Here is a 25,333-nt window from a genome sequence, read left to right on the forward strand (position 1 = left end):
GCCCTGGCCAAACTGGCCATCTACAACACCAGGGAGAGGAGGTTGGCCAACGGGATTTCCTGAGACTGTAGGGCCTATTTCCGTTCCTCTGTCTGTTCACGCATCCGGGCAGAGTTCCTCTGGGCGGCGTCCACTGGCTCCCTTGACGCCTTCGAGGAGCAGTGGGCCTTGTCCAGGGTTCTCTGCTCGGTGTCCCCATCAGGTTCCCTTCATTTAGCCCTCTGACCTCACTCCCGATCCTGTTTTTTCATTAGTTGTCCCCCGTAATTACTTGGTGTCCCAGACCTGTGGGTCCTCCTCTTAGGCTGGGGGGAGGCCCTTTAGAAGTGGGCAGGCTTCGCCCGCCCACCCCCGCTGGATGCCAATAGGACCAGACTCCTGTACCCCACTGGTCTGGGTCTGTCACAGAGTCCAGAGACCGTCAGATTCCTCCTCTCCTCCTTCAGCATCGATGCCTTGGTTCTCCACTGGGCAGTGAGGAGCTGGGGGTGAGATAAACAGGCCTGTTAGAGAAGCCTCTTCGTTAAGCCAAGGAGCTGAGTGGGCACAGCAGGTCTGTGCTCTTGGCAGGCGCTCCTGTCCAGGGCCAGAGACAGATAATTAAAAAAAAAGGTAATAATTGGAGATATCCCAATCTCCTAGAACTGGAAGACACCTTGCAAGGTCATTGAGTCCAGACTCCTGCTTTCACTAGCAGGACCAATTTTTGCTCTAGCTCCAGCTCCCTAAATGGCCCCCTTAAGGGCTGAACTCACAATGCTGGGATTAGTAGGCCAATGCTCAAACCACTGAGCTATCCCTCCCCCCAGACAGAGGGCTCCCTGCATAGGGAGACCGGGCAGGCTGCAGGCAGAGACCCCCTGTCACCGGCTGCAATTCTCAGAGCAGCCTCAGGGATTTCAGCCCCCAACTTCCATTACATTTCACACCCTTTGGCTTCTTTGCAAACTCCAGCCAGCAGCACTACACACCCCTCCGCGAGCATGCCCTCCCCCTCCCTTGGCCAGCCGGGGAACTGGGCTGAGACCTGCCAGTGCAGAACTCAGTGGGGCCAGGCACACCCATCAGACAGCAGCATCTTCCCAGTCAATGCCAGCTTGAGTTGTGCTGGGACCGGTTCCTGGGCAGTAGCGGCACCATGGGGAATGAAGGCATCTCATGGGGACTGAGTAAAAGCTCTCCCAACTCATTCCACATAGGATACCAGTCGGTAGGAGCCTCTTTCACTCACCACCAGCCTGGGCTCCATTGGGAACCTGTTCCCAAGAGTAGGAAGGACTCACAGCCCAGCATTCCCTGAGCTCATCCATGCGTCTTGTCAATGGCATGAACGTTGACTGGGAAATGGCCTGGAGCCTTCTCAATTTAGTACACACCTGGGCAATCACCAAGGTACCAGCTGAAATCTTAATTCACCCATCTGTGCGCTATAAGGCCTGGGCCATAGAGTTCGGTGGTAGATAATTGATGTTACCTTCCTAGCTCTGAAACCTTGACTGGTGCTTTTGTAGATCTTAAGGCAAGAAGGGACCATGACAGCAATGAGCCTGACCTCCTCTATATCACAAGCTAGAGACTCTAACCCAGCTAACCCTCTATGGAGCCCAATTACTTGTCTTTGTTGGGAGCATATTTTCCAGAATGGACCCCAGGCTGGATGTTCAAATCTCGAGATGGAGACTCCACCACTTCCACTGAAAGTTAGTTCCAGTGGTTCCCTTCCAGATTTTGGGCCTGTGATGGGGTGTGCATGCCCACACTAGCCAGGAAAGAGTTAATCCCACCCTATGGGTGGAGGAAGTCCTGCTCCTCAGACTATGCTAAGCATGTTCCAAATGCTGTGCTGGTATAAAGAAGAGCAGCCCAGCTCAGTCTGCAAAGACAGCCAAGGAGGAAGGACGCTTGGTCGAGGCTCCAGCCCCGGAGCCATTACAACCCTTGCCTACGGAAGGCGGAGATCTCAAGACATAGACCAGAGACCTGTTGCCTACAGCTGACCAGCTGGAGTTGGAGTCCCAGGGAATTACCAGTGCCGAGGAGCCTGGAGACCCCAATGTGACATGGACTGCAGCTTCAGGAAGCGCAGTCAGAAGTGACGCAGGTAGGTGGAGGGAGGGGTATCTCCCACCCGTGTAAGGTCAGCATGTTGCAGTGTTGCAATGAGGGGAGAAAAAAAACAGAATATGTGGAAATGGCAGAGGTGCTTAATGACGTCTGTGATTCGGTTTTCACCAACAAGGTGGGTGGCGATTGGACGTCTAACATAGTGAATGCCAGTGAAAATGAGGTAGGATCAGAGGCTAAAATAGAGAAAGAACAACTTAAAAATTACTCAGATAAGTTAGTTGGCTTCAAGTCATCAGAGCTTGATGAAATGTTTCCTAGAATACTCAAGGAGCTGACTGAGGAGATATCTGAGCCACTAGCGATTATCTTTGAAAAGTCAGGGACGTTGGGAGAGCTTCCAGAAGACCAGAAAAGAGCAAATAGAGTGCCCATCTATAAAAATGAAAATAAGGATAAACCAGGGAATTACAGACCAAGCAGCTTAACTTCTGTACCGGAAAGATAATGGAGCAAATAATTAAGCAATCAATTTGCAAACGTAGAAGAAAATAAGATGATAAGTAACAACATGGATTTATGAAGAGCAAATCATGTCAAACCAACCTGCTCGCTCTCTTTAACAGAGTAACAAGGCTTGTGGATAGGGAGGAAGTGGTAGATGTGGTATATCTTGACTTTAGTAAGGCTTTTGATACTGTCTTGCATGACCTTCTCATAAACAAACTAGGGAAATGCAACCTAGATAGAGCTACTATAAGGTGGGTGCATAACTGGTTGGAAAACCATTCTCAGAGAGTAGTTATCAGTGGTTTACAGTCATGCTGGAAGGGTATAATGAGTGGGGTCCCACAGGGATCAGTTCTGGGTTTGGTTCTGTTCAATATCTTCATCAATTATTTAGATAAGAGCATACAGAGTACACTTTTATAAAGTTTACAGATGATACCAAGCCGGGAGGGGTTGCAAGTGCTTTGGAGGATCGCATTAAAATTCACAGTGATCTGGACAAACTGGAGAAATGGTCTGAAGTAAATAGGATGAAATTCAATAAGGAAAAATGCTAAATACTCCATTTAGGAAGGAACAATCAGTTGCACGCATACAAAATGGGCAATAACTGTCTTGGAAGGCGTACTTCAGAAAGAGATCTGGGGGTCATAGTGGATCACAAGTTAAGCATGAGTCAGCAGTGTAACACTGTTGCAAAAAAAGTGAACATCATTCTGGGACATATTATCAGGGCAGTTCTAAACAAGACACGAGAAGTCATTCTTCCAAACTACTCCACACTGATTAGGCCTCAACTGGAGTCTTGTGTCCAGTTCTGGGCACCACTTTTCAGGAAAGATGTGGACAAACTGTAGAAAGTCAGAGAAGAGCAACAAAAATGATTAAAGGTCTAGAAAATATGACCTGTGAGGGAAGATTAAAAACTGGGTTTGTTTAGTCTTGAAAAGAGAAGGCTGAGAGGGGACATGATAACTGTTTTCAAGAACATAAAAGGCTGTTATGAAGAGAAGGGAGAAAAATTGTTCTCCTTAACCTCTGGGGATAGGACAAGAAGCAATGGGCTTCAATTGCAGAAAGGGAGGTGTAGGCTGGACATTAGAAAAAGCTTCCGGTCAGGATGGTTAAGCACTGGAATAAATTGCCTAGGGAGGTTGTGGAATCTCCATCATTGGGGAGTTTTAAGAGCACATTAGACAAACATTTCTCAGGGATGGTCTAGATAATATTTAGTCCTGCCATGAGTACGGAGACTGGACTAGATGAGCTCTCGAGGTCCCTTCCAGACCTTTGAGTCTATGATTCTATGACACCCCACTGACCCACTGGTGGACCATTCCACCACTGCTAGGGCCCTGGGTCAGGACCCAGTGTAGTCGGGTGGGCCCGTCCCCCTACGCTGGCCATCACCCCCTCTGGTGATGGCCCCTGGGTTTGGCCATTACACTACACTCCCCTGCATTTGAGGGCCTCTCTATTCACCCTGGCTGCTAGGCCACACTCCCCTGCACTCAAGGGCTGCTATATTCATTCTAACCCCTAGGAAACAAAATCCTGCACTTGAGGGCTGATATATTGACCCTGGGCACTAGGCCACACCGCTCTGTGCTCTTAGGTGGCTGTATTCTCTCAGCCCATTAGACCACACAACCCAGAACCCAAGGGATGCCACATAGACTCTGGAAATTGGGCCGCACTGTGGTGAGGCCCAGAACAGTCCGGCAGACTGAATCTGCAGCGTCAGCACAACCCTGATCCACCCCACACTGCTTTATTCTACATTTGTATCTGTCCAGTCATTGGCTCCTCTTAAGCCTCTCTATACTAAGTTACAGACCTTTACTGCCTGGTACTTTCTCCCCATGGAGGTAATTATACATATCCATGAAGCCATCTCCTGAATGTCTCTTTCAGCCAATTCGTCTCCTCCTGTCTCTCCCTGGAAGCCATTTTCTCCAGCCTTCTAAACATTTTTCTAGCTCTCTTTTGCACCTTCTCCAATTTTTCATCCTTCTTTTGAATATTGGACAAGAGAATGGCCACAGTGCATGCGACCAATGGTCCAGCTACCCCAGGACCCTGTCTTCCAACAGTGGTTGATGCCAGAGGTATCAGAGGGAATAACCAGATCAGGGCAATTATTGAGTCATCCATCTGCTGTTGGACAGAACCAACCTATGACAGGCAGAGCCTTAGGGACAACAAGAGCTTAGGGCTGCATCCATGACCATCTTGGCTAATAACCTTTGATGGATTTATCCTCCATGAACTTGCTAATTCTTCTTTGAACCCAACTATATTTCTGGCCATCACAACATCTCCTGACCACTAGTTCCACGGGTTGACTCTGGTGTGGGAAGAAATATTTCCTTGTGTATGTTTTAAACCAGCTGCCATTTAATTTCAGTGGGTGACCCCTGGTTCTTGTGTTATGTGAAGGGGGAAATAACACTTCAATATTTTCTTTCTCCACACGAGTCACAATTTTATAGACCTCAATCATATTTCCCCTTAGTCATTTCTTTTCTAAGATGGAAAGTCCCAGCCTTTCTAATCTCTCTTCAAACAGAAGCTGTTCCATCCCCATGATCAATTTTCTCCCCTCTCTGTACCTTCTCCATTTCTAATACACCTTTCTAGACATGGGGAGATCAGAATTGCATGAGGTATTCAAGCTGTGGACGTACCATGGAGTTATATGGTGGCATTATAAGGTTTACTATTTTATTGTCTCCCCCTTTCCTAATGATTCCATCCATTGTTACCTTTTCTGACTGTCACTGAATTTTGACTCCAGAACTGAAGGTTGGTCCAGTATCAGTCCCCCTAACCGCGTACACAGAGGTGAAATCACTTCCCCTGCACCCCACCTTGTGTTCATACATCCAGGGATAGGGCTGGTGGGAATGGAGGCTCCTAACTCAGTCTCACCTGCCGCCTAGCTCCAGGCAGACATAACACCAGATTCCTGGGGGCTCTGCCTCTCACCTAATGTGGTCCGGTGAGGAAGCATGTCCAAGGAGTTCTGATGCCAGACTGACCAGGGCTACATTGCTAGACAGATGCAACGGTTAAGAAAAAAGTCTTGGAGATGGGAAATCAGGGCTCTATTTCCACCTCTACCACTGACCTGCAGTGTGACCAGATACAAGCCGCTTAGTCTGGGGTCTTTAAAGGACTTTGAGGAAATGAGGTGCCAGTGAAATAAACTCACAGTTGCAGTCAGAATTGAGTGTCTCACTCCTTTTTAGTTTCCCAATTTTAATCCCTTTGTGTCAAAATATCCCCTCCCAGCCTTTCTCTGCTTGGTTCCAGGATGTTTGCTCTACATCTGTTCATGTAGTGCTCATCCAATGGGGCCCTAACCTCAGTCAGGACATCTAGGAGCTGCAATATCAACAATAACAATGGATGGATAGCAGCTCCCTGCAGAGGGGTGGGCAGGTAGAAACATGCACTGCAGAGGATGGATGGATGCAGAGAGAACATGGCCTGATTTTGCATGCATGAATCGATGGATATGGTGGAATCAAAGAGACAAGTGCTGCAGAGGGTAGGATGGATGGATGGATCCTGTGGAAGGATGAATTGATGCAGACAATCCATAAGGAAAGGAGGATAGCTAGAGAGAAAGAAAGGGTCGATGGATACATCTAGATATTGTGGGAGGAAGCGTGGGTTGGTAGATAAGATGAACGGACAGTCTCAGCCAGAAGACACACCCTTCATCACAAACTCTAGCATGGTGCATTTTATTTGGGCATATTCCACACGCAGCCACGCTCCGTACACCAGAGCTACTACAGTTTTACACACAGGCTCAGAGGAATCCCAGACCCCACGAGGTTCCATGGCCACCCCAGATACACCGTGAGGAGCCCGCGGGGCTCTGATCCTCAGTAGCAAGTGACGTCGGTGTCGGACAAGATCACAGAGACATTGACGACAGTGGGTTTACCAGAGGCTTTGTCCATGCTCCAGTGGATTAAGGTCATGGGCAGATCCTCATGCCCCACCACACAGGCGTAGGTGTCCCTCCCGCTCCCATTCGGACGCCAAGACATTGACCTTGCTGTAGATGAAGTAGCGCTCCTCCTTCCCAGCCTCCCACACGGGGCCGACGTTGGTGTAGGCTTCCTGGGGCACGGGCCGGTCCTGCTGGGTCCATGTCACCAAGATGTCTCTGGGCCGGAACCCGGAGGCCAGGCAGGTGATGGTGGCTGATTCCCGGAGAGCCAGTTCCTCAGCATGAGGAGGGGAGATGTAGACAGAGGGGGCCCGGAGGGAGACCACTGCCATGAGAAACAGCAAGGGATTAATGCTAAGGATTGGGACCCAGAGTCCTGGCTACCATTCCCCACCCTCATGACCCTGCTATATCCCACTAGACCCCTCCCATGCTCCTCCCAGACCCATAGACAGAATCCAGGAGTTCGGGCCACACTAACCCACTGGATCCAAATACCTACCATGAAAAGGGGCTAGAACCCAGGTGTCACAGCCTCCAGTCTCCCTGTTCTAACCCACTACATCCCACTCCCCTCCCAGAGACAGAAAAAGAACCCAGGAGTCCTGACTCTCCATCCCCTTCTCTCTCATCAATTTGCACATTTCATCCCACCCACAAATTTGTGACTCCCCGTCCCAAACACCTGAAACCGGATCAGAGCTGGGGCCCCCTAGAGACAGAAGGTCCCACGTCCCATTCCCCACACCCTGTGCCAGCCACTCCCCCAGCCTGCGGCCCGATTGGAGCTGGCGCCCCCTACAGGGGAAAGGCTGAGTTCTTACTGTGACTCTTGCGGATGGTCTTGACAATGGCTGACGGGAAGTCTTGGTGCTTCACGGTGCAGGTGAACTCCTCCCCTGCCTGCCACTCCTCCACGCACACCCGCAGGATGCTGGTTGCACTGTAGGTGCCATCTTCCTGCAGCACCGGATCCCTGGAGACCACGGCCAACGGGCCCCCGCTACCCCGGTTCCAGGAGACCTCCAGGCTGCTGGGGTCTACATGCCGCTCACCAAACAACTGATGGTGGCGTTCTGCGCTATGTAGAGGTCCTTCAGGGAAGGGGGGAGGAGAGACACCTCCAGAGGGTGTTGATTACAGTTGCTGACACCTGGTGGGGGCAGGAGGAGGCGTTGAGGGCTGGGCTGAGCAAATATTTCAACGGGCACCAGGTGGTAACTGAGTGCCTCTCTTTCAGGGGTGCAGAGCCCAGGGGCTGTTTGGGAAAGGGGCTGAGCATCATTGGACTTGTAAATAGGGCACTGGGTTCCCTGGTGGAAGGGGCGGGACCCTCATCTTATGGAGCAGCAGGAACAATGGCTGAGATTTTCCAGCCAACCGAGGGATTGAGATTCCTGACTCCCATTATGGTTATTTGGGTCTCTGGGAGCCAGGAGCAAATCTGAAGGTCTCCAGTTTTGTTAGGAGAAAGCCCCATTGCAGAAAACATGGCTGGGGCCAGACCTGCCATGGTTGCTAAACTCAGGGTACTTCTGGCCTGAAATTCATGAGCTTAATGGCGCTCCTGAGCTCAGCGTGGTTATCCCTGTTTCCCAGAGATGGCAGCTGGGACACAGAGGACAAATGACCTGCCCATGGTCATGCCTGGCACCCAGACCCCCCGATCTAACCACTAAACACCTCACCACACCCAGGACTGAGGACGGAACTTGTGTTCCCTAAATCCCTACCCCCTGCACAGGCAGAAAGGCCGTTTAGGTTTCACACCCATCATCTGCCAAGATCCCTCAGGGCATGAGTCCCCCAACTCCCACTACAAACCGATGGGGCAGGGGAGAACTTGAATCACTTTAGAAGTCTCAGCCAGGGAGCCCAGACTCATTGGAGCCCTGGCATCCAGGGACAAAGGCCTCTCTTGAATGTTCTCTGAAGGATATGCATGGTCTGGCTCATGAAATAAGTTTGTAAAGTGGATCCTGCTGGAGCTGGGGGTCCAGATTTGTATACATGCCAAGCCCCACTGCGGGACAATAGAATTGAGGGGTTTCTCTCCTTTATTTGCATGAATTCATCAGCTTCTCAATCTGATACGGCAACATAATGGAGATAGAAATCCTTCATTGCCACTCCTTCCACCAGGGTTCACATGGAGTCATGCAGATGTGCATGCCATTGGCTGGATGGCATAAGAAAGCGTGTGGACATCCCCAAATTAATACCTGTCTCTGAGTATCTACTTACCGAGGGACACCTTTTCCACAACCCTCTTGGGCTCTTCCATGGCCGGGTGATGCACCACGCAGGTATAATTTACTGCTCCTCCACTTCTGTCAACCTTGAGGATGCTGTAGGCAGAGAAAATGCCACTTCCTGACACAGGGCCATTATTGTAACTTGACTTGAGTTCTGAGGAGTTGTTCTTCAACCATGAGATGCTGATCTCTTCTGGGTAAAAGCCACTAGCTTCACAGATGAGAGTCAAGGAGACTCTATTCCCGGAGATGTCTTCATGGTAGGCTCGGGAGATGGTGACTGAGGGCTCCTTCTTCCTCATGCCTAAATGAAAAGGAAGAGGGGCAAGAGAAGAAGAAGACTTGCTTTGCATGTCTAAGTTAAGGACTTAGCTCCAGCAGCTATCACTGTGTGAAGGGGCCAGGGAGGGCAGTTGTTCAGGGTATGTGTGAAGCTAGACCAGGCAAAATAAAAACTCAACCACTGAGCATCATCTCCCTTGAAACTCAAAGAGCCTGGACCTTCACCCAAGAGCTCAGCTGAACTCCCAAACCTTCCCCACAGAATGCACAGTGAGCTTCTCAATCTTCAACCTTAAACGACAACAGCTTAACACCATCGTCTTCGTCTTCATCACCATCGTCATATTCATCTTCTTCACCTCCCTTATCTTCATAATCACTTCCTTCCTCTTTATCTTCATCTTCTCCAGCATTCTAACATTTATTCTCCTTCAGCATTTTCATTTCCCTCTTCATTGTTATTGACACAATCTTCATCCCCTTCAAGATCATCATAAGGATCATTAACCTCAGCTTGGCTTTACAATAACGCAGAGGGGCAGGGGGCTTTCAGCTGGTCCTGCGTCCCAAACCTGAACTCTCACCCCAAACATTGAATCTCCTCTTCACCCAAGTCTCCATCATGCATCATCGTGACATTGGGTCACCAACCCATTTCTCACTCCGACGGAGCCTCTTCCCTCCTTCAAACGCTCCCAGCAAAATTCAACACAATTGAGATTTTCAAAGGCTGCCTTACGGACTTGGACAACTTGGGTATTTCAATGGGATTTGGGCACCTTACTCTAATGGAGGCACTTAGAGAGTCTCACCCGAAATATCCCATAAAGGCCAGATGCCAGGTGACAAGCACCAGCCTGATTTCCAGAACTAAGAAGTACAGATGCACGTCAGATCAAAGCCCCTAGCAGGCCACATCCACATTTACCAGGGAGCTGAGGGAATGAAATTCTTGGAGGAGCTGGAATTTAATGATCAGGCAGAGAATCCTGGGAAAACTGTGCAAGTGGAAATTAGTGACAGATTGAGAATGAGAAATTCACCGAGGAAATACTAATTTTACCTGCAACACACCCCTGTGCAGAGGGCCTAGGTGCCGCTAAAGTCCTTCTTGGAGGGTTAACTGGGACATAAAGGCTGCCTAGGACTTGTGCAGGGTGAGTTTCACCCTCCAGTCCCAATTCACAGTGACTGGAGTTTGCCTTTCCCTTTGAGATGCCAAGGCTCCTCACCCGTATTGTTCATGGTTATGTCCTGGGTTAGTTCTCCAGAACAGGGTGTGGTCACTTTGCAGGTAAATTGGGTGCCTTGTCCCCATTGTGCCAGCGACACAGGGTGAGAACTGACCAGGCTGCTGGTCCCGTTGCTGTTATTCTTGGGGGGTTCTGTCTTCACCACAGAGCTGACTTGTCCATCCACTTTCCATGCGATTCTGCTGGCTGCTAAGTCATAGCCCAGAACTAGACAGGTAACATGACCAGAATTTTTGATGACGTCTTCATAGGAGGGTTTGGTTAAGTAGATGGTTGGGTCAAGTGAGCTTCTGAGGCAGGCTGAGAAATGCAAAGAGATGTCATTGACCAGTTCAAATAATGTGGAAAGGCAGAAAAAGACGATTGAAATCTAATCTAATCTAATCTAATCTATCCCTTACCCACCTCCAGCAGAACACTCCTAGTGTCCCTCTCATCCAGCCAGCCCTGGTATCTCTTTCTCTTCCCATTCACCTACAGCACCAGTTTCTCTATGGCACTCCTGTGTCTCCCATCACACTGGTGTCTAGGTGAAGTCCCACCTACCCTTAGGCAGGGCTGGTTTCTCAGTAACTCTCCACCGCACCTCCCCGCCATGCACGGGCCCAGCCCCTCACCCAAGCACTTGCTGGTGTTGTGCATGGAGAGCTCTGCTCCCACTGCTGGGTGGGTCACTTGGCAGGTGTAGACGTCCCCCTTCTCCCAGCTCTGCTTGGTGACGTTCATGCGGCTCTGCCCCATGTAGAAGCCGTCTGTGCCCATTGCAGAGGAAAAGGCCGGGGTGGGGGGGCTGCTCTCCTTTCCATTCACCAGCCATTTCACGTTGGCTTGGTCGGGTTTGAAGCTCAGAAGGAGGCAAACCAGCTCCAGCTGGCTCTCTGTGGAGCTCTCCTCGCAGGTGGGCACCAGGAGGTGAACCTCGGGTGGCTTTGTCAAACCACACCCTGAGAGCAGAGAGAGGGGAAAACACAGTCCAATGTCACTCTCTGTAGATCCCCAGCCCCCTTCCAGAGAGAGAGATAACTCTACAGTCCTCTCAGCACGAGTAACACCAGCCTTGTTGTGGTACGTTTACACTGCGTACTTTAATCAGTCTCCGGGGCTGAGATTTTTCACAGCCATGTAAGGGATTAAAACAAATGGGAACGGGGCCCTTAAATCATCTAGGCAAATGTTAAAAGCCTCCAGGCATTCTTCCTGCACATGCTGCATGGAGTGTGTTCTCCCTGGTAAACAGCTGGGACAAAGCTGGAACTTGAGCTGTGTTTGTTTATTTGAACATGTTTCCCTCAATTAATGTCCCCTATTTAAGGGGGACCGTGGTGCTGTACAGCATGACATGGCATCAGAAGAAAACCTGGGAAAGGACTGACTGTGTCTGACTACGGATAAAGGGTCAAATCCTCAGCTGATGTAAGTCGGTTCAGTGCCACTGACTTCAGAGGAGATCAGTCGATTTACACCCGTTGAAGTTCGGACCCCAGAATGCCTAGGTTTGCGGCTCTGGGCTTGTATCCATTTCAAAAGATGCCTCAGAAAAGTCGAAGTGCAAGGAACACACCCAGCTCCATGACAAAGGTGTAACCAGTGCTAGCTCGTAAGGGGGTATAGCCCCTTTAAGGGCAGTGATTCCTGGGAATTGTAGTCCCATGGGGCTGCTTGCTGCTGTCTATATCAGGGAAAGCTTCTGGCTCAGTGCTGAGGAAAGTGCCTGAGGGGGAATCTCTAGATGTGGACAGGCAGGAGGCCTAGGAACCATGCAGGGAAGGTGGCCTAGTGGGAAAGGGGGGGGCTCCCCATGCAGCCGGCTGAACGCTGGGGGGCTCTGGTGGTCGGGACCCTGGGCTCTGAGTTGCACTGGTTTTGCATTGAGGCTTTGGACTGACGCGGCGAATGGGCTTTGTTCTGCCTCCCCCAGTGGGAGGTGGTTGAGTTGGGTTTGGGTGAGGGTGAGGGTGAAAGGCAGTGAGCCGAAGATTTCCCCTGTGCAGAGGGGCCAGCATGTGGCTTAGGTGCCATTTCAGCCCGGCTGCGGGTCTGAGATTTCCCAAGGTGCCTAAGGGATTTGCATGCCAAGTTCTCATGGGAACCAGGTGCCTAAATCCTTTAGGCAGGGCTGAAAAATCCCCCCCTTAGTGGAACGTAGGTCTCTGCTCCAGGCGCCTTTCACCCTAAGGATTCCCTCCTTCAGGGGTCCGTGGAGGGGGCGCTGGGGGCAGGAGATCTGCAGTGACAAAGCACCAGGGCTCAGTGTGTTTCAACACTGGGCCAAACTTTCCCCAGACTTTCAGGCTGAGGTTTTTCCAAAGGCGCCTGCGGGATGTGGATTAAGATTCACTGGCTCCCAGACCCTCTAGGCGCTTTGAAAAGCTCAGCCTGGCTGTGCTGCCCTCCCCTGCCGCGTGTCTTACACTCCTGAGGGAACTTCTTCGACTTGGTCGTTGCTGTCCTTTGATGTGTCACATCGCACTGGTAGGTGTCGCCCTGCCGGGGCCTGGCAGGGATGATCAGCAGGCTGCTCTCGGTGAAGCCCCCGTTGCTCACCGTCACCTCTGGGAAAGTTGTGACCCCCTGGGTCACTTTGCCCGAATTCCACTTGATCTCCACTGGTGATAGGAAATAGCCCGTTACGAGGCAGGCCAACCTTGTGTCCGGGGGAGCATTGCCAGTCTTGGTGCAGCAGGGAACCAGGGGGAAGACGGAGGGGGGTGTGGGGTTCGCTGGAAAAATAAAGCGAATACAAGAGAAACCATCAAAAAGGGGGAAGAGGACTCAGGTTCTGTTCCCAGCTGCTGTGGGACCTTGGGCCTTTCACTGACCTTCTCTCTGCCTTTAACTTCCCATTGTGCAGTGGTGTCCTAGCAACGGGCGAAAAACACGAGAAATGGGATTCTGACCTCGGCCGTTCCAGTGTAAACCTGGAGCAACTGCGCTGGAATAGCTCTGCTTTGTGCGAGTGATGCTGAGAGGAGACTCTGGTCCTTTGCAAGGCACAAATATTCCCCAAGTGCCTCACAACCTGAGTCCAGCCAACCTCAGCTCTCCGGTGTGAAGTGAGCATCATTACCCTCATTGAACAGATGGGGAAACTGAGGCATGGAGCGGTGACGTGGCTTCCCCAAGGTGACAGAGCGAGTCTGTGGGAGATCTGGGAATTGAAGCCAGTTCCCCGAGTCCCTTCCTCTGTTTGATCACAAGACCATTAGTTAAAGCTAGGGAAGAGCCCTCCATTAGACATGGATGGATGAGATAACCCAACATGCGCCCTTTCTCCTCCAGTCCTTGCCCTTCTGTGCAAACAGAGCTTTCAAACCATACACCTCGGCCTCCGGCCTCTTCAATCCACCTCTCTGGGACACTGACAGGTCCAGGGGAAATTTCACAGCTTTACAATACTTTGGGGGTTGCAGTCCTGATTTCTGGACTGTGGTGAACTCTCCAGGACTCACAGCTTTGGCCTCTCTTTCTAACTGCTCTGCTCGACCGGAAGGTGGGGGCTTGGGCCAGGAATCGCCGGGGGACATGCCGATCACAGGGATCCCTTCTTGTGTCCTGAAACTCCACCAATCGATCAGTTCTAAACACGTCAAATTGCAGTGGACATTCCACCACCAGTCACGGTGCGAGGAACCACCCAGCTACTTCTCACCACCGTCACAGGAGCAAGGACGAGAAGAGACCCTTTGTATAACAACAACAAACTGCCAGGAGACGTTAAAAGAAAGAAAAGATGCTAGAAAGGAGACATATTTGTGTGCAACTATGTACAGGACATCTATCCATCTCCATAGACACCCACTGTCAATCTATCCATCGTGGGTGGGTGGGAGTCAGGACTCCTGGGTTTTCTCTCTGGTATTTACGAGGTTAGTGCAGATGGGCTGAAACGTCACCTCCTAGGATCTGTCCCCAGCTGGGAGAGTGAACAGGGATCTCCAAGATTAGAGTGGGGGGGCTGGGAGTCAGGACTCCTGGGTTCTATCCCCAGTTCCAGGACGGCTGTAAAGTTTCCTTCTTCACCTTCCTCCATGGCAAGTTCTCAAAAAGAAACCCCAGGAGGCCTCAATCTTCTCTGAGGTCTGCGGCCTTTGTCACCGAATCTCTGGGGAAAGCCGACCACCAAACAAACAACATGGGCTGAAAAGGGGAAGTTTACACAAATGAAAGTCACAGCAAGGTTGTTTTTCACCCCAGTTTTAGCCCCCTGCACTCACCCACCTGTCCAGTTTTCACACCTTCCCACCAGCTGTAACAGTGAAAACTCCCCAGAGGGCCTCATCTATTGTTCTCAATCTATAATTATCCTGACTTCCATCGGGGGGGTGGGGAGGAGAGGGGATATCTGACAGGCAAAGATACCTCAGAAGAGCTCTGCGACAGACACAGAGCAGAGCTGGACTCCCAAACAGAACCCCCCGGTCTACAGTGTCGGGTCGTGACCCAACATGGCCAGTGATTTGGTGAGTCCATCCCAGGAAAGTGGCTGCTATTGGCTTGTCACATGAGTTCAGAGGGTGTTTTAACCTCCTCAGAGATAAATGGGGTGAAGCGTGTGCTAGAGAGGGGAGCAAGACACCTGGGTTCCCTCCTCAGCTCTGGGATGGGAGTGGGATCTAGCCATTAGAGTCGGGGGCTGGGAGCCAGGACTCCTGGGTTCTTTCCCCAGCTCTGGAAGGGCAGTGGGGTCTAGTCATTAGAGTGGAGGGCTGGGATCCAAGACTCCTGGGTCCTTTCCCAGGCTCTGGAAGGGGAGTAGGTTAGAGCAGGGGGGCTGGAAGCCAGGAGTATTGTTCTCTGTTCTGACCTATGAAGGGCAGTGGGGTACGTCCCCCTGTGTGGACCCAATACCAGGGCAGGGTGCAGCTCATGGCTCCTCTGCACAGGCTGGATATGCTGCCCAGGCCAAGACGGGTACAGGCCAGGCTGTGCACCCTCCAGGCAGAGACGGGGGGACAGAGGTGCTTATCCCACACTCCAGGTATTAGCTGGGATAACAGATTTGAAAGAACTGCAGGAAGTGAACCCAGGTCTGGGCTAGCAGGGGGCTGCAGGTGGGGAGTGAGGGGCACTGGCAGAGCTGAGTGGGGGAGCCCAGGGTTGGGCTAGCAGGGGGCTGCAGGTCAGGAATGAGGGGCACCAGCAGGGCTCAGGGGGAACCCAGGGCTGGGCTAGCAGGGACTGCAGGTGGAGAGGGGCACTGGCAAAGCTGGATCAGGGAACCTAGGTCTGGGCTAAGAGGGGCTGCAGGTCAGGAGTGAGGGGCACCAGCACACCTGGGTCGGGGAGGCCAGGGCTGGGCTAGCAGGGGCTGCAGGTCGGGAGTGAGGGGCACTGGCAGGGCAGTGGGGGCAGGGCTGGGCCAGCAGGGGCTGTGAGTCAGGAGTGAGGGGCAGCGGCAGAGCTGGGTCGGGGAACCCAGGGCTGGGCTAGCAGGGGCTGCAGGTCGGGAGTGAGGGGCACTGGCAGAGCTGCAGGGGGACGCCAGGGCTGGGCTGGCAGGGGCTGTGGGTTGGAAGAGAGGGGCAATGACAGAGCAGGGGAGGCAGAGCTGGGCTAGCAGGGGTGGGGGGCGGGAGTCAGGGGCACCGGCAGGGCTGGGCTAGCAGGGGCTGCAGGTCAGGAGTGAGGGGCACCAGCAGAGCAGCGGATGCAAAGCAGGGCTAGCAGGGGTGGGGTGCGGGACTGAGTGGCACCGGCAGGGTTGGGGGGGCAGGTGCTGCAGGTTGTAAGTGAGGGGGAACCAGCAGTGCTGTATGGGGTGTCCAGTTCTGGGGTAGCAGGGGCTGTGGGTCAGGAGTGAAGAGCATCAGCAGAGGTGTGGGCAGCCCATGGCTGGGCTAACAGGGGCTGCAGGCTGCGAGTGAGGGGCCCGTGCAGAGCTGGAGGGAAGCCAGGGCTGGGTGAGCAGGAGGCTGGGGGTCAGGACTGAGGGTGATTAGCAGATATGGGGTGCTCAGGGTTGGGGGGCTGCAACTAGACATTCGGGGGAACAGCTGAATTCTTTTAAGGGGATTTTATTGTCTCCTATCTTTAGCCCAGTAACAAATAGTTGCAAACAAAAAATTTCTAAACTGAGGCACAAATTTCCCCTTTGGTATGTCCCTTGTCAGAGGTAACCCCTGAACTCACCGAGTGCAGGAACGCGTCTCCCTGAGCCGGCCCTGCCTCCTTCCACCAGCTCTGCGCTCACGCTCCATGCTGAGAGCCGGGCGGGGGGATTCCCAGCACAGCTAGATGTGAGCTCGGCTGCCTGGGGCTGGACGTAACTGGCAGCTCAGAGGCAACAGCTCAGGGGTCAGCTTCCTAACTTGGCCTTTGAGTTGAGATGGCTCCGTTTTTGCGGTGCACTCAGCTGGAGACGCGTTGGGCTTCCTTTCTGGAGGACAAGCGCTGACGTCTCCAGCTAAAGCCCACTGGAGATGCAGACCCCGGTAAGTGCTCCCCAAGGCGCCTCAGGTTTGGGCACTTAGAAAGTGAGGCAGCTGGAATTCTTGGGAGATTTCTCCCACAGAGTTTGGGAAAGTGTCCAGAAAATCTTCAACCCAATTGCTTAGAATCCGAGTGGTTTCTTGAGTGGGAACCTGGCTAGAAAGGTCATGAGCTAGGGGTGGTGATAACCAGTCGACTACTGAGTTTGGGGGAGGGAAGGTTTTTTACCCTAACCCCAGAACTATGACCCTAAACCAAACCTTAAACCCAACTACTTAGACCCCCAACTCTGTCCTAGCTCCCTAACCATGATCCTAACCCCAGCGTCCTAACCCTCGATAGATGCACCCATTCCTTCACCCCAACACCCTAATCCTCACCCTTTCCCTAGAGATCTATCCTCATCCTTAACCCTGGATCTCTAGCCCCTACTCCCTAACTCTGACCCCCAACTCTGACCCTCTCTTCATACTCAACCCCTAACCCCAACGTCCCAACCTTATCCCCCAAACCCTGACTTCAGATTGCTCAGGCTGCAATGGTCCTGGGATCAATAGAGTCTTCATTGTTATTTCTCTGTAAAGTTCCTGGCACAATGAGACCTGGTCCTAGACTGGGTTTTCTAGACCACTGTGATACAAGTACTAACGATCAATTATACCCCCAACTATAACCTCAGCTCTAACCCGAACCTCCCACCTTGACTCTGTGAGCACTAGGGTTTCTGTCTCTCCAGTTGGGTATCAAGCATCCCAGCCTCAGAATTATGAGTCATCGTGGCAAACTGACCCTTGGGAATAGGACCCAAGAGTCTCACTAACCGTCTGGAAAATGGCAGCAGAACCGATTGGTATCTGGTGATTGAATGGCTGTAAAATTGGTTAGAAATCCAATCACAACACATCAAATATTGAACTTGAGAGTGGAAGGATATTTGACCCAAACCATTAAACCATCACCCATAATTCTATCCCTGCAACCTATAACCCTTAACCGCAGCACCTAACCCTAACCGCTAACCCGTAATCCTCCTCCCCACATATAATTAAAACCCGACCGAACTCTAACCCAACGGGCCCATATGTCCCTGGTTCAATTGGACAGTCCCAGTCCTTCATACCGGTTTCTCAAGTGAGTTCTCAGGACTCTAAGGGCGTGTGTTTGAGATGTGGAATTGGTAATTGGCCACTAGGGGCTGATGATGTTAGCAATGAACCTAGAAGCCTAATGAGAATATAACATTTAATATTCTTACCCAAGCTAAAATTGTTAGAATAACATCTGCACGTCTTCAGCTGGAGACCTGAAAACCCAAACGTTAGTGGCACGACACGTCTTCGAGAGCCCAGAAGTGTCCCCCAATTTCAGTTCCTTGGTCAAAAACTTGGGTTATTTTCCAGCTGCAGGCGCTGTGATTTCTCCAAGGGGAATTTCTCTGCCACTTTGGCACCTAATTCCCTCAGAAGAAACCCAGTGCAAATTACTGGGAACAACCCTCCACTCTGTGAAATCAACCCGTATTACTGCTGCCCAGCGGCACAGCACAATGCATCATCCAGTCCACAGAGCAGAAGTTGGGACACAAGACTCCTGGGTTCTCTACTTGGCTGTGCCACTGACCTGCTGTGACCAGGTCCCTTCGTTGCTCACTGCCTCAGTTTCCCCTCTGACTCTTTCTTTATTTGGCCTGTAAGTTCTGTGGGGTAGGGACTGTCTGTCATTGTGTCTCTCTGCAACACCTGGTGTAATGGGGCCCCCGATCACACTGGGTCTCTTTAGCACCAAGCGAACTGAGGGCCCTGATCCTGCTCAGTCTGTGACACAATCTGGAAGATGGGGGGCAGCCTATCTCAGGCGCCCACTTACACACAGACATTAGTAAGACCTTGCAACTGGCAACAGTCTCACTCCAAACTGTGCTGTGTGAATGGAGCAGCGTGGGACTCGCTAGGGGACGCTCTCCCCCGGCATTGAGTGCTGGCCCCAGTGCCAAGCTAGGGCCTGGTCTGCACAGAGTGGGGCAGGGCTCAGTGGGGCTGTGTCTCATGGCCTCACTCTCTCTCCCTTTGCAGTTAATGCCACGGCCCCGTCTGTCTTCCCCCTGACCTCCTGCACCGGCGAAGTCACCTCCCCACAGGTCACCTTCGGCTGCCTGGCCAAAGGCTACTTCCCCGAGCCGGTCACCGTGACATGGAGCCCAAATGTCAGCTCCTCGGACGTGAGGACCTATCCCTCCGTGCTGCAACCTTCCAGCGGCCTCTACTCACTCAGCAGCCAGGTCACCGTCCCGGCCAGCAGCTGGGAGTCTAACACCTATCAATGCACCGTAGAGCACCAGCCCACCAACTCCAGCATCTCCAAGGAAATCCCAAGTAGGGACGGTGCGGCGCAGCCTGGGGGGGGGGGGGGAAGGGCTGGGGGGTCTCGCAGGACCCTGCTCTGGTGACTGCTGCAGGGAGAGAGGATGGGAGCCTGCTGGTGCTGTGAGCTGATGGAGTCGCTGGGGTGGGAGGGTGGGTGGATGGAGAGAGACACCACAGAGCGATGGGAGGGAATGGGGACAGGTAGATGGTGTTGGGTGTGGAGGCGCCGAAGGGTGGAGGGATGAAAAGAGACACCACGTCAAGAGAAGCGATGGGTGCTGCAATGCAGAGAAAGGGGCAGAGGGCTGCATGCTGGGTGCTGGACTGCAGGGAGCGGGGACCTCAGCAGGGGACGCTGTGCTGCAGGGAGAGGGGGGCTCAGTAGGGGGCGCTGTGCTGCAGGGAGAGGTTGGCTCAGTAGGGGGCGCTGTGCTGCAGGGAGCGGGGGGCTCAGTAGGGGGTACTGGGCTGCAGGGAGAGGGGGGCTCAGTAGGGGGCGCTGTGCTGCAGGGAGAGGGGGGCTCAGTAGGGGGCGCTGTGCTGCAGGGAGCAGGGGGCTCAGTAGGGGGTACCGGGCTGCAGGGAGAGGGGGGCTCAGTAGGGGACGCTGTGCTGCAGGGAGCAGGGGGCTCAGTAGGGGGCGCTGTTCTGCAGGGAGCAGGGGGCTCAGTAGGGGGTGCCGGGCTGCAGGGAGAGGGGGGCTCAGTAGGGGGTGCTGTGCTGCAGGGAGCAGGGGGCTCAGTAGGGGGCGCTGTGCTGCAGGGAGCAGGGGGCTCAGTAGGGGGTACGCTGTGCTGCAGGGAGAGGGGGGCTCAGTAGGGGGCGCTGTGCTGCAGGGAGCAGGGGGCTCAGTAGGGGGTGCCGGGCTGCAGGGAGAGGGGGGCTCAGTAGGGGGCGCTGTGCTGCAGGGAGCAGGGGGCTCAGTAGGGGGTACCGGGCTGCAGGGAGAGGGGGGCTCAATAGGGGGCGCTGTGCTGCAGGGAGTTGGGGAGGGAGCTCCGAAGGGGTCTGTACAAAACCTAACCAGTCACCCTTCTCCCAGAGCCCCCCGTCTCTGAACCCACTGCCCCCGAGGTGGAAGTCTTCTACTCCTGCACCACCAGCCCAGGCACCGTCCAGCTGGTGTGCTTAATCTCCGGCTTCTCCCCCAAGCATTTGACGGTGGAATGGCTGGTGGACGGCGAGCATGGGCTACTTCATAGCGACCTCTACCCTGTCAAGAAGGACTCCGTCAGCCACACCTACAGCATCCGCAGCAATTCCAGTGTCCCCCAGAGCGAGTGGCTGACGGGCAAGACGTACACTTGCCAGGTGTACCACCGGGGCACTGCCACCACAAAGCAGGCCCACGCCCGCATGTGTGAAGGTGACTCTCCCCAGGACTAGGCTCCCTACGAAGAGGAGGGGCCGTGGCGGATTTAGAGTGAGTGGGACCCTGTGCTCAGCTTCATTTTTGGGGCCACCCTTTGGGACCCTGCCAAGAAAAAGAACATTCTCTCATATCTCCCTCACACCCATTTGTCATTCTTGTTTTCTTCATGCTCCTCCTGTTAGTAATAGCAAGTAAATGGAAATAAAGTCAGGTTCCTTGACTGGTTTTGTAGTCGAACTTATTTTTCCACAGACCACTTGAAAATCGCTGGGGGTCTCGGCGGACACTTAACTGTCTTTCCAAATACTGTTTGTGCCATTAGCTAACTACTGCAAAGCGCTTTGGATAAGAGCCCTTTATAAAAATAATGTAAAAAAACATTGGGGTGCGGGGTCTGGCCAGGACTTAGCGTGCAGGAGGGGGCTCAGGGCAGGGGGTGCAGGATCTGGGAGGGAGTTAGGGTGCAGTAGCAGGCTGGGGTTGGGGTGCAGGATCTGGGAGGGAGTTAGGGTGCAGTATCAGGCTGGGGTTGGGGTGCAGGATCTGGGAGGGAGTTAGGGTGCAGTAGCAGGCTGGGGTTGGGGTGCAGGATCTGGGAGGGAGTTAGGGTGCAGTAGCAGGCTGGGCTTGGGGTGCGAGGTCTGGCCAGGAGTTACGGTGAGGGAGGGGGCTCAGGGATGCAGCAGGGAATTCGGGTGTGGAGTGCAGGTGGGGACGTGGGGGGCAGCAGCAGTCAGGGAGGGCAGGGGGCTGGGAGTGTGTGAGGGGGTGCAGGAATCTAGGGGGTGAAGGAGCAGGCTGGGAGTTGGGGCGCAGGGCCTGGCCAGGAGCTAGGATGAGGGAGGGGGTCAGGGTCAGGGCAGGAGGTTGGGGTGTGGAGCGCTTACCTAGGAGCTCCCATTTCGTGTGAGGGGCGCAGGTGGGAATGTGAGGGGTGGGGGGAGGAGTCAGGGCATAGGATGTGAAGGGGCTCAGTATGTCGGGGGGTGCAGGAGTCAGGGCAGAGAGCTGCAGTCGTGGGGATGCTCCCAGCCCCCTGCCCCTACCCTGAGCGGCTCATGGCAGGGGGTTGGGGTCGGGGGGGGGTATGTGTAGGGGGAGCGTGGGGACCAGGGTGCTGCCCCCACAGCTGCCCGGCCCAGTAGCCCCCTGTGTTTTACTGTGAATCCGCGTCTGGTCCTGCCGCCTCGAGGGGCTCCTGCTGCAGGCTCTGCCCCCACCGGCAGCCAAGCTCCCCCTCCCCCACCTCTTCCCTGCCCCTGCCCCCAGCGCCTCCCCAGCCACCGAACAGCTGTTTGCCGGCGCTCCGGGAGGGAGGGGGACGGGGAGGGGTGGGGCTGCAGTGCTCTCGGGGGGGAGGAGGCATAGAAGAGGTGGGGGTGGGGCATTGGGGAAGGCGGTGGAATTGGGACAGGGCGGAGCAAAGGCAGGGTCCCCGCACTCCACTACACGTATCCCCCTCCAGCCTTCTGCCGTGAGCCTCCAGGGCCAGGGGGCTGGGAGCACCCCCACAGCCCAGCCCAACTCCTGCACCCCCCTCATCCCCCGGTCCTCACTCCTGCACCCCCCCATTCCCACCTGCACCCCTTGCACCAAATGGATCTGCCCCAGGTAAGCGCTCCACACCCCAACCTCTGCCTCAACACTGAGCCCCCTCCCTCCCCATAACTCCTGGCCAGACTCTGCATCCCCAACTCTGACTCCTGCACCCCCACACTTACTCAGCCCCCTCAACTCATGCCCTGACTCCTGTACCCCCCACACATCCAGACCCCACCCCTCGCACCAAATGGAGCTGCCCCAGGTAAGCTCTCCACACCCCAACCTCCTGTCCCAACCCTGAGCGCCTCCTGCACCCTAACTCCTGGCCAGGCCCTGCACCCCAACCTTCAGCCTGCTCCTGCACCCTAACTCCCTCCCAGATCCTGCACCCCCAGCCCTGACTCCTGCACCCCCCCACACACACACCCAGCCCTAATTCCTGCACGCACTCACAGACACCCAGTCCCCTTTCCTCTATGATTCCTGCACACCTCCACCTCCATCCCTTGCACCAACCGGGAGCTGCCCCACGTAAGCACTTCACACCCCAATCCCCTGTCCCAACCCTGAGCCCCCTCCCTCACCCTAACTCCTGGCCAGACCCTGCACATTTTTTAACATTTTTTTTATAAAGCACTCTTATCCAAAGCACTTTACAATAGTTAGCTAACGGTACAAACAATATTTGGAAAGATCATTAAGTGGTCTGCTGAGACCCCCAGCAATAAGGGTCTTTGCTGGGTCCCAAGGAGGGGCCCCAAAAACGAAGCTGAGCACAGGGTCCCACGCACTCTAAAACTGCCACTGGGCAGGACCAAGCTTCTGCCCCCTCAGCTGCCCGACCATGGGACCCCCTGTCATTGGGGTTCCCTGTGCCAGGGCACCCTGTGATTTATTGTAAATCCACCTGTGGGGAGGGGGACACCAGGCTGGGCTCGAGGGGGGAGAGGGGTGGGGACAGACTGGGATGGGCTTGGCAGGGCAGTCCAGGTCTAGCAGCTGACCTGGGCTCTCGTGTCCCCAGAAGAAACATCTCCCAGCAACATCCAAGTCTTCCTGGTGCCCCCGTCTCCTGCTGCCCTGTACGTGGCCCAGAGCCCCATGCTCACCTGCCTGGTGGTCAACCTGCCTAGCGACTCCGGCCTCCAGGTGGTCTGGTCCCGGGAGAAGCCAGGGTCCGTTAACCCTGAACCGCTGACCCTCACTGAGCAGTTCAACAACACCTTCACCGCCTCCAGCTCCATGCCCATCTTCACCCGCGACTGGGAGGCTGGAGAGACCTTCACCTGCAAAGTGGAGCACTCGGGGATGCCCTCACCCCTCATCAAATCGATCTCCAAGAAGCCAGGTAGGAGGAGAGCAGGGTCCCTAAGGGGAGAGACTCCCCTATCCCAGGCCCCAGCAGGGAGGGATGCTTCTTAAGGGGAAGACTCAACAACCTGGGATCCGAGCCCTGGGTCCCTTTGCGTCCCCATCTGAGATGGAGTCCATCCTATCCCCCATCCTGTGCTCCAGGACTACCAGCTCCCAGTCCCCAGCCCCTCCATCCTGGAGGAGAGAGGGGATCTTCCTACCCCCCTCCCACACACACACACCCCAGCATTCTTCCTGCATGGCCCCTGCTGAGTGATGTACTTGGATCTCCTGTGTCCTCCATCCCCACCCACCGAAGGCAGGCGCTCTGGCCCTGGCATCTACCTCCTGCGACCTCACAATGAAGAACTGAGCAACTCCGAAGACTCCGCCAGCCTCACCTGCCTGGTGCAGGGCTTCTTCCCCGAGGACATCTCGGTGCAGTGGATGAAGAACCACAAACCCAACGAGAGCTTGGAATATATCACCACCCAGCCCTTCAAGGACGGAGCCGGCGACTCGAACTTCTTCCTCTACAGCAAGCTGAAAGTCAGCAAGGCCAGCTGGAACAGCGGGGACATCTACACCTGCATGGTCAGCCACGAAGCCCTCTCCATGAAGTTCACCCAACGCAGCGTCAGCAAAGTCTCTGGTAAATGAAGAAGGGTCCTCCCAGCCCCACTGCTAGCACTGTCCAGTACAGCTTCCTGTAAATAATCTCTGTGCCCTGAGTGACAACAAGTGAATAAATGGAACTAGTCTGAGCTCACACCCAGGTCTCCTTCTTGTGGTGTGACTGGGTGAAATCTGCGGGTCGCCCAAGGTGGATGAGGTCCCAGGTTGCAGGCTGGGAGAAGCCGAGATGCTACAAGGCTGGGAATGCCTGTATGAGTGGATACATATACACCATGGATGGATGGGGAGATACATGGGTTAATGCCATGGAAGGAAGAATGGGTTGATACATGGTTAGATGCCGTGGAAGGAAAGATGGGTTGATGCCATGGAAGGAAGGATGGGTTGATACATGGTTAGATGCCGTGGAAGGAAGGATGGGTTGATACATGGGTAAGTGCCATGGAAGGAAGGGTGGGTTGAAGGCATAGAAGGAAGGCTGGGTAGATGCCATGGAAGGAAGGATGTGCAGATACGTGGGTAGAAGCCACAGAAGGAAGGATGGGTTGAAGGCATGGAAAGAAGGCTGGGTAGATACATGGGTAGGTGCCATGGAAGGAAGGATGGGTTGTGCCTTAGGAAGGAAGGATGGGTAGATCCATGGTGTGGATGTACCCGTGTAAACAGTGATGGAGTGGGGCGTAGATGGACAGTTACACACATACATAGTGCAGAGCCCATATCCAAACCCAGCTCTGTTGCAGCTCTGTTGGAAGGCCAGGTGTTCAGAGAGATGGTCAGATGGATACATACATACTTCAGAGGGAAGGACTCATAGACCAACAGATATCACAGAGAGAAGGAGAGAGAGAAAGAGAAATTATTATTTGGATTAAAGTAGCACCTCCACCCCCAGCTCAGATAGGGCCCTGTCGGGCTGGGTATGGCACAGACACTGTGGGAGACAGTCCCTGTGTCAAAGGGCTCACATCTAGATAGAGAAAGAAGGAGAAGATACAGAGTCACCAAGAGGGGAAGGGACCTGCCCAAGGTTACGTCCGTTACTGAGCTAGAAACAGAACCCAGGTGTTCTGAGAGTCCCACCCAGTCCCACTAGACTGCGCTGCGCTGAGGGAAGGATAGGTGGATGGTTCGCAGGTGCGGTGCCAATGGATAAGTGGATGGGGATGGATGGATAAATCTATGGTGAAGGTTGGAGGGGTGCCCATTCTAAAGGATGAAGGGATGGATAAATGGATGGCCATAGATGGACTGCGATAGATGGATGGCTAGAGGTGGGGATGGGTGGGGACAGATGTATGTATGAA

General features: G+C 54.0%; 2 gene segments (V, D, J or C); one reads left to right on the forward strand and one right to left on the reverse strand.

Moving 5' to 3' along the window:
* The window catches only part of LOC127031862 (Ig gamma-1 chain C region, membrane-bound form-like), a 192,423-nt gene that overhangs the window by 119,010 nt on the left and 48,080 nt on the right, over positions 1–25,333 (forward strand).
* Positions 1–25,333, reverse strand: part of LOC127031858 (immunoglobulin heavy constant mu-like) — a 167,772-nt gene that overhangs the window by 105,848 nt on the left and 36,591 nt on the right. The window contains 1 exon segment of the C gene segment in view: positions 14,550–14,566. Within this exon segment, the coding sequence occupies positions 14,550–14,566 (17 nt within the window).

Source organism: Gopherus flavomarginatus, chromosome 11 (assembly GCF_025201925.1).
Source record: "Gopherus flavomarginatus isolate rGopFla2 chromosome 11, rGopFla2.mat.asm, whole genome shotgun sequence".
NCBI classification, from domain to species: domain Eukaryota; kingdom Metazoa; phylum Chordata; order Testudines; family Testudinidae; genus Gopherus; species Gopherus flavomarginatus.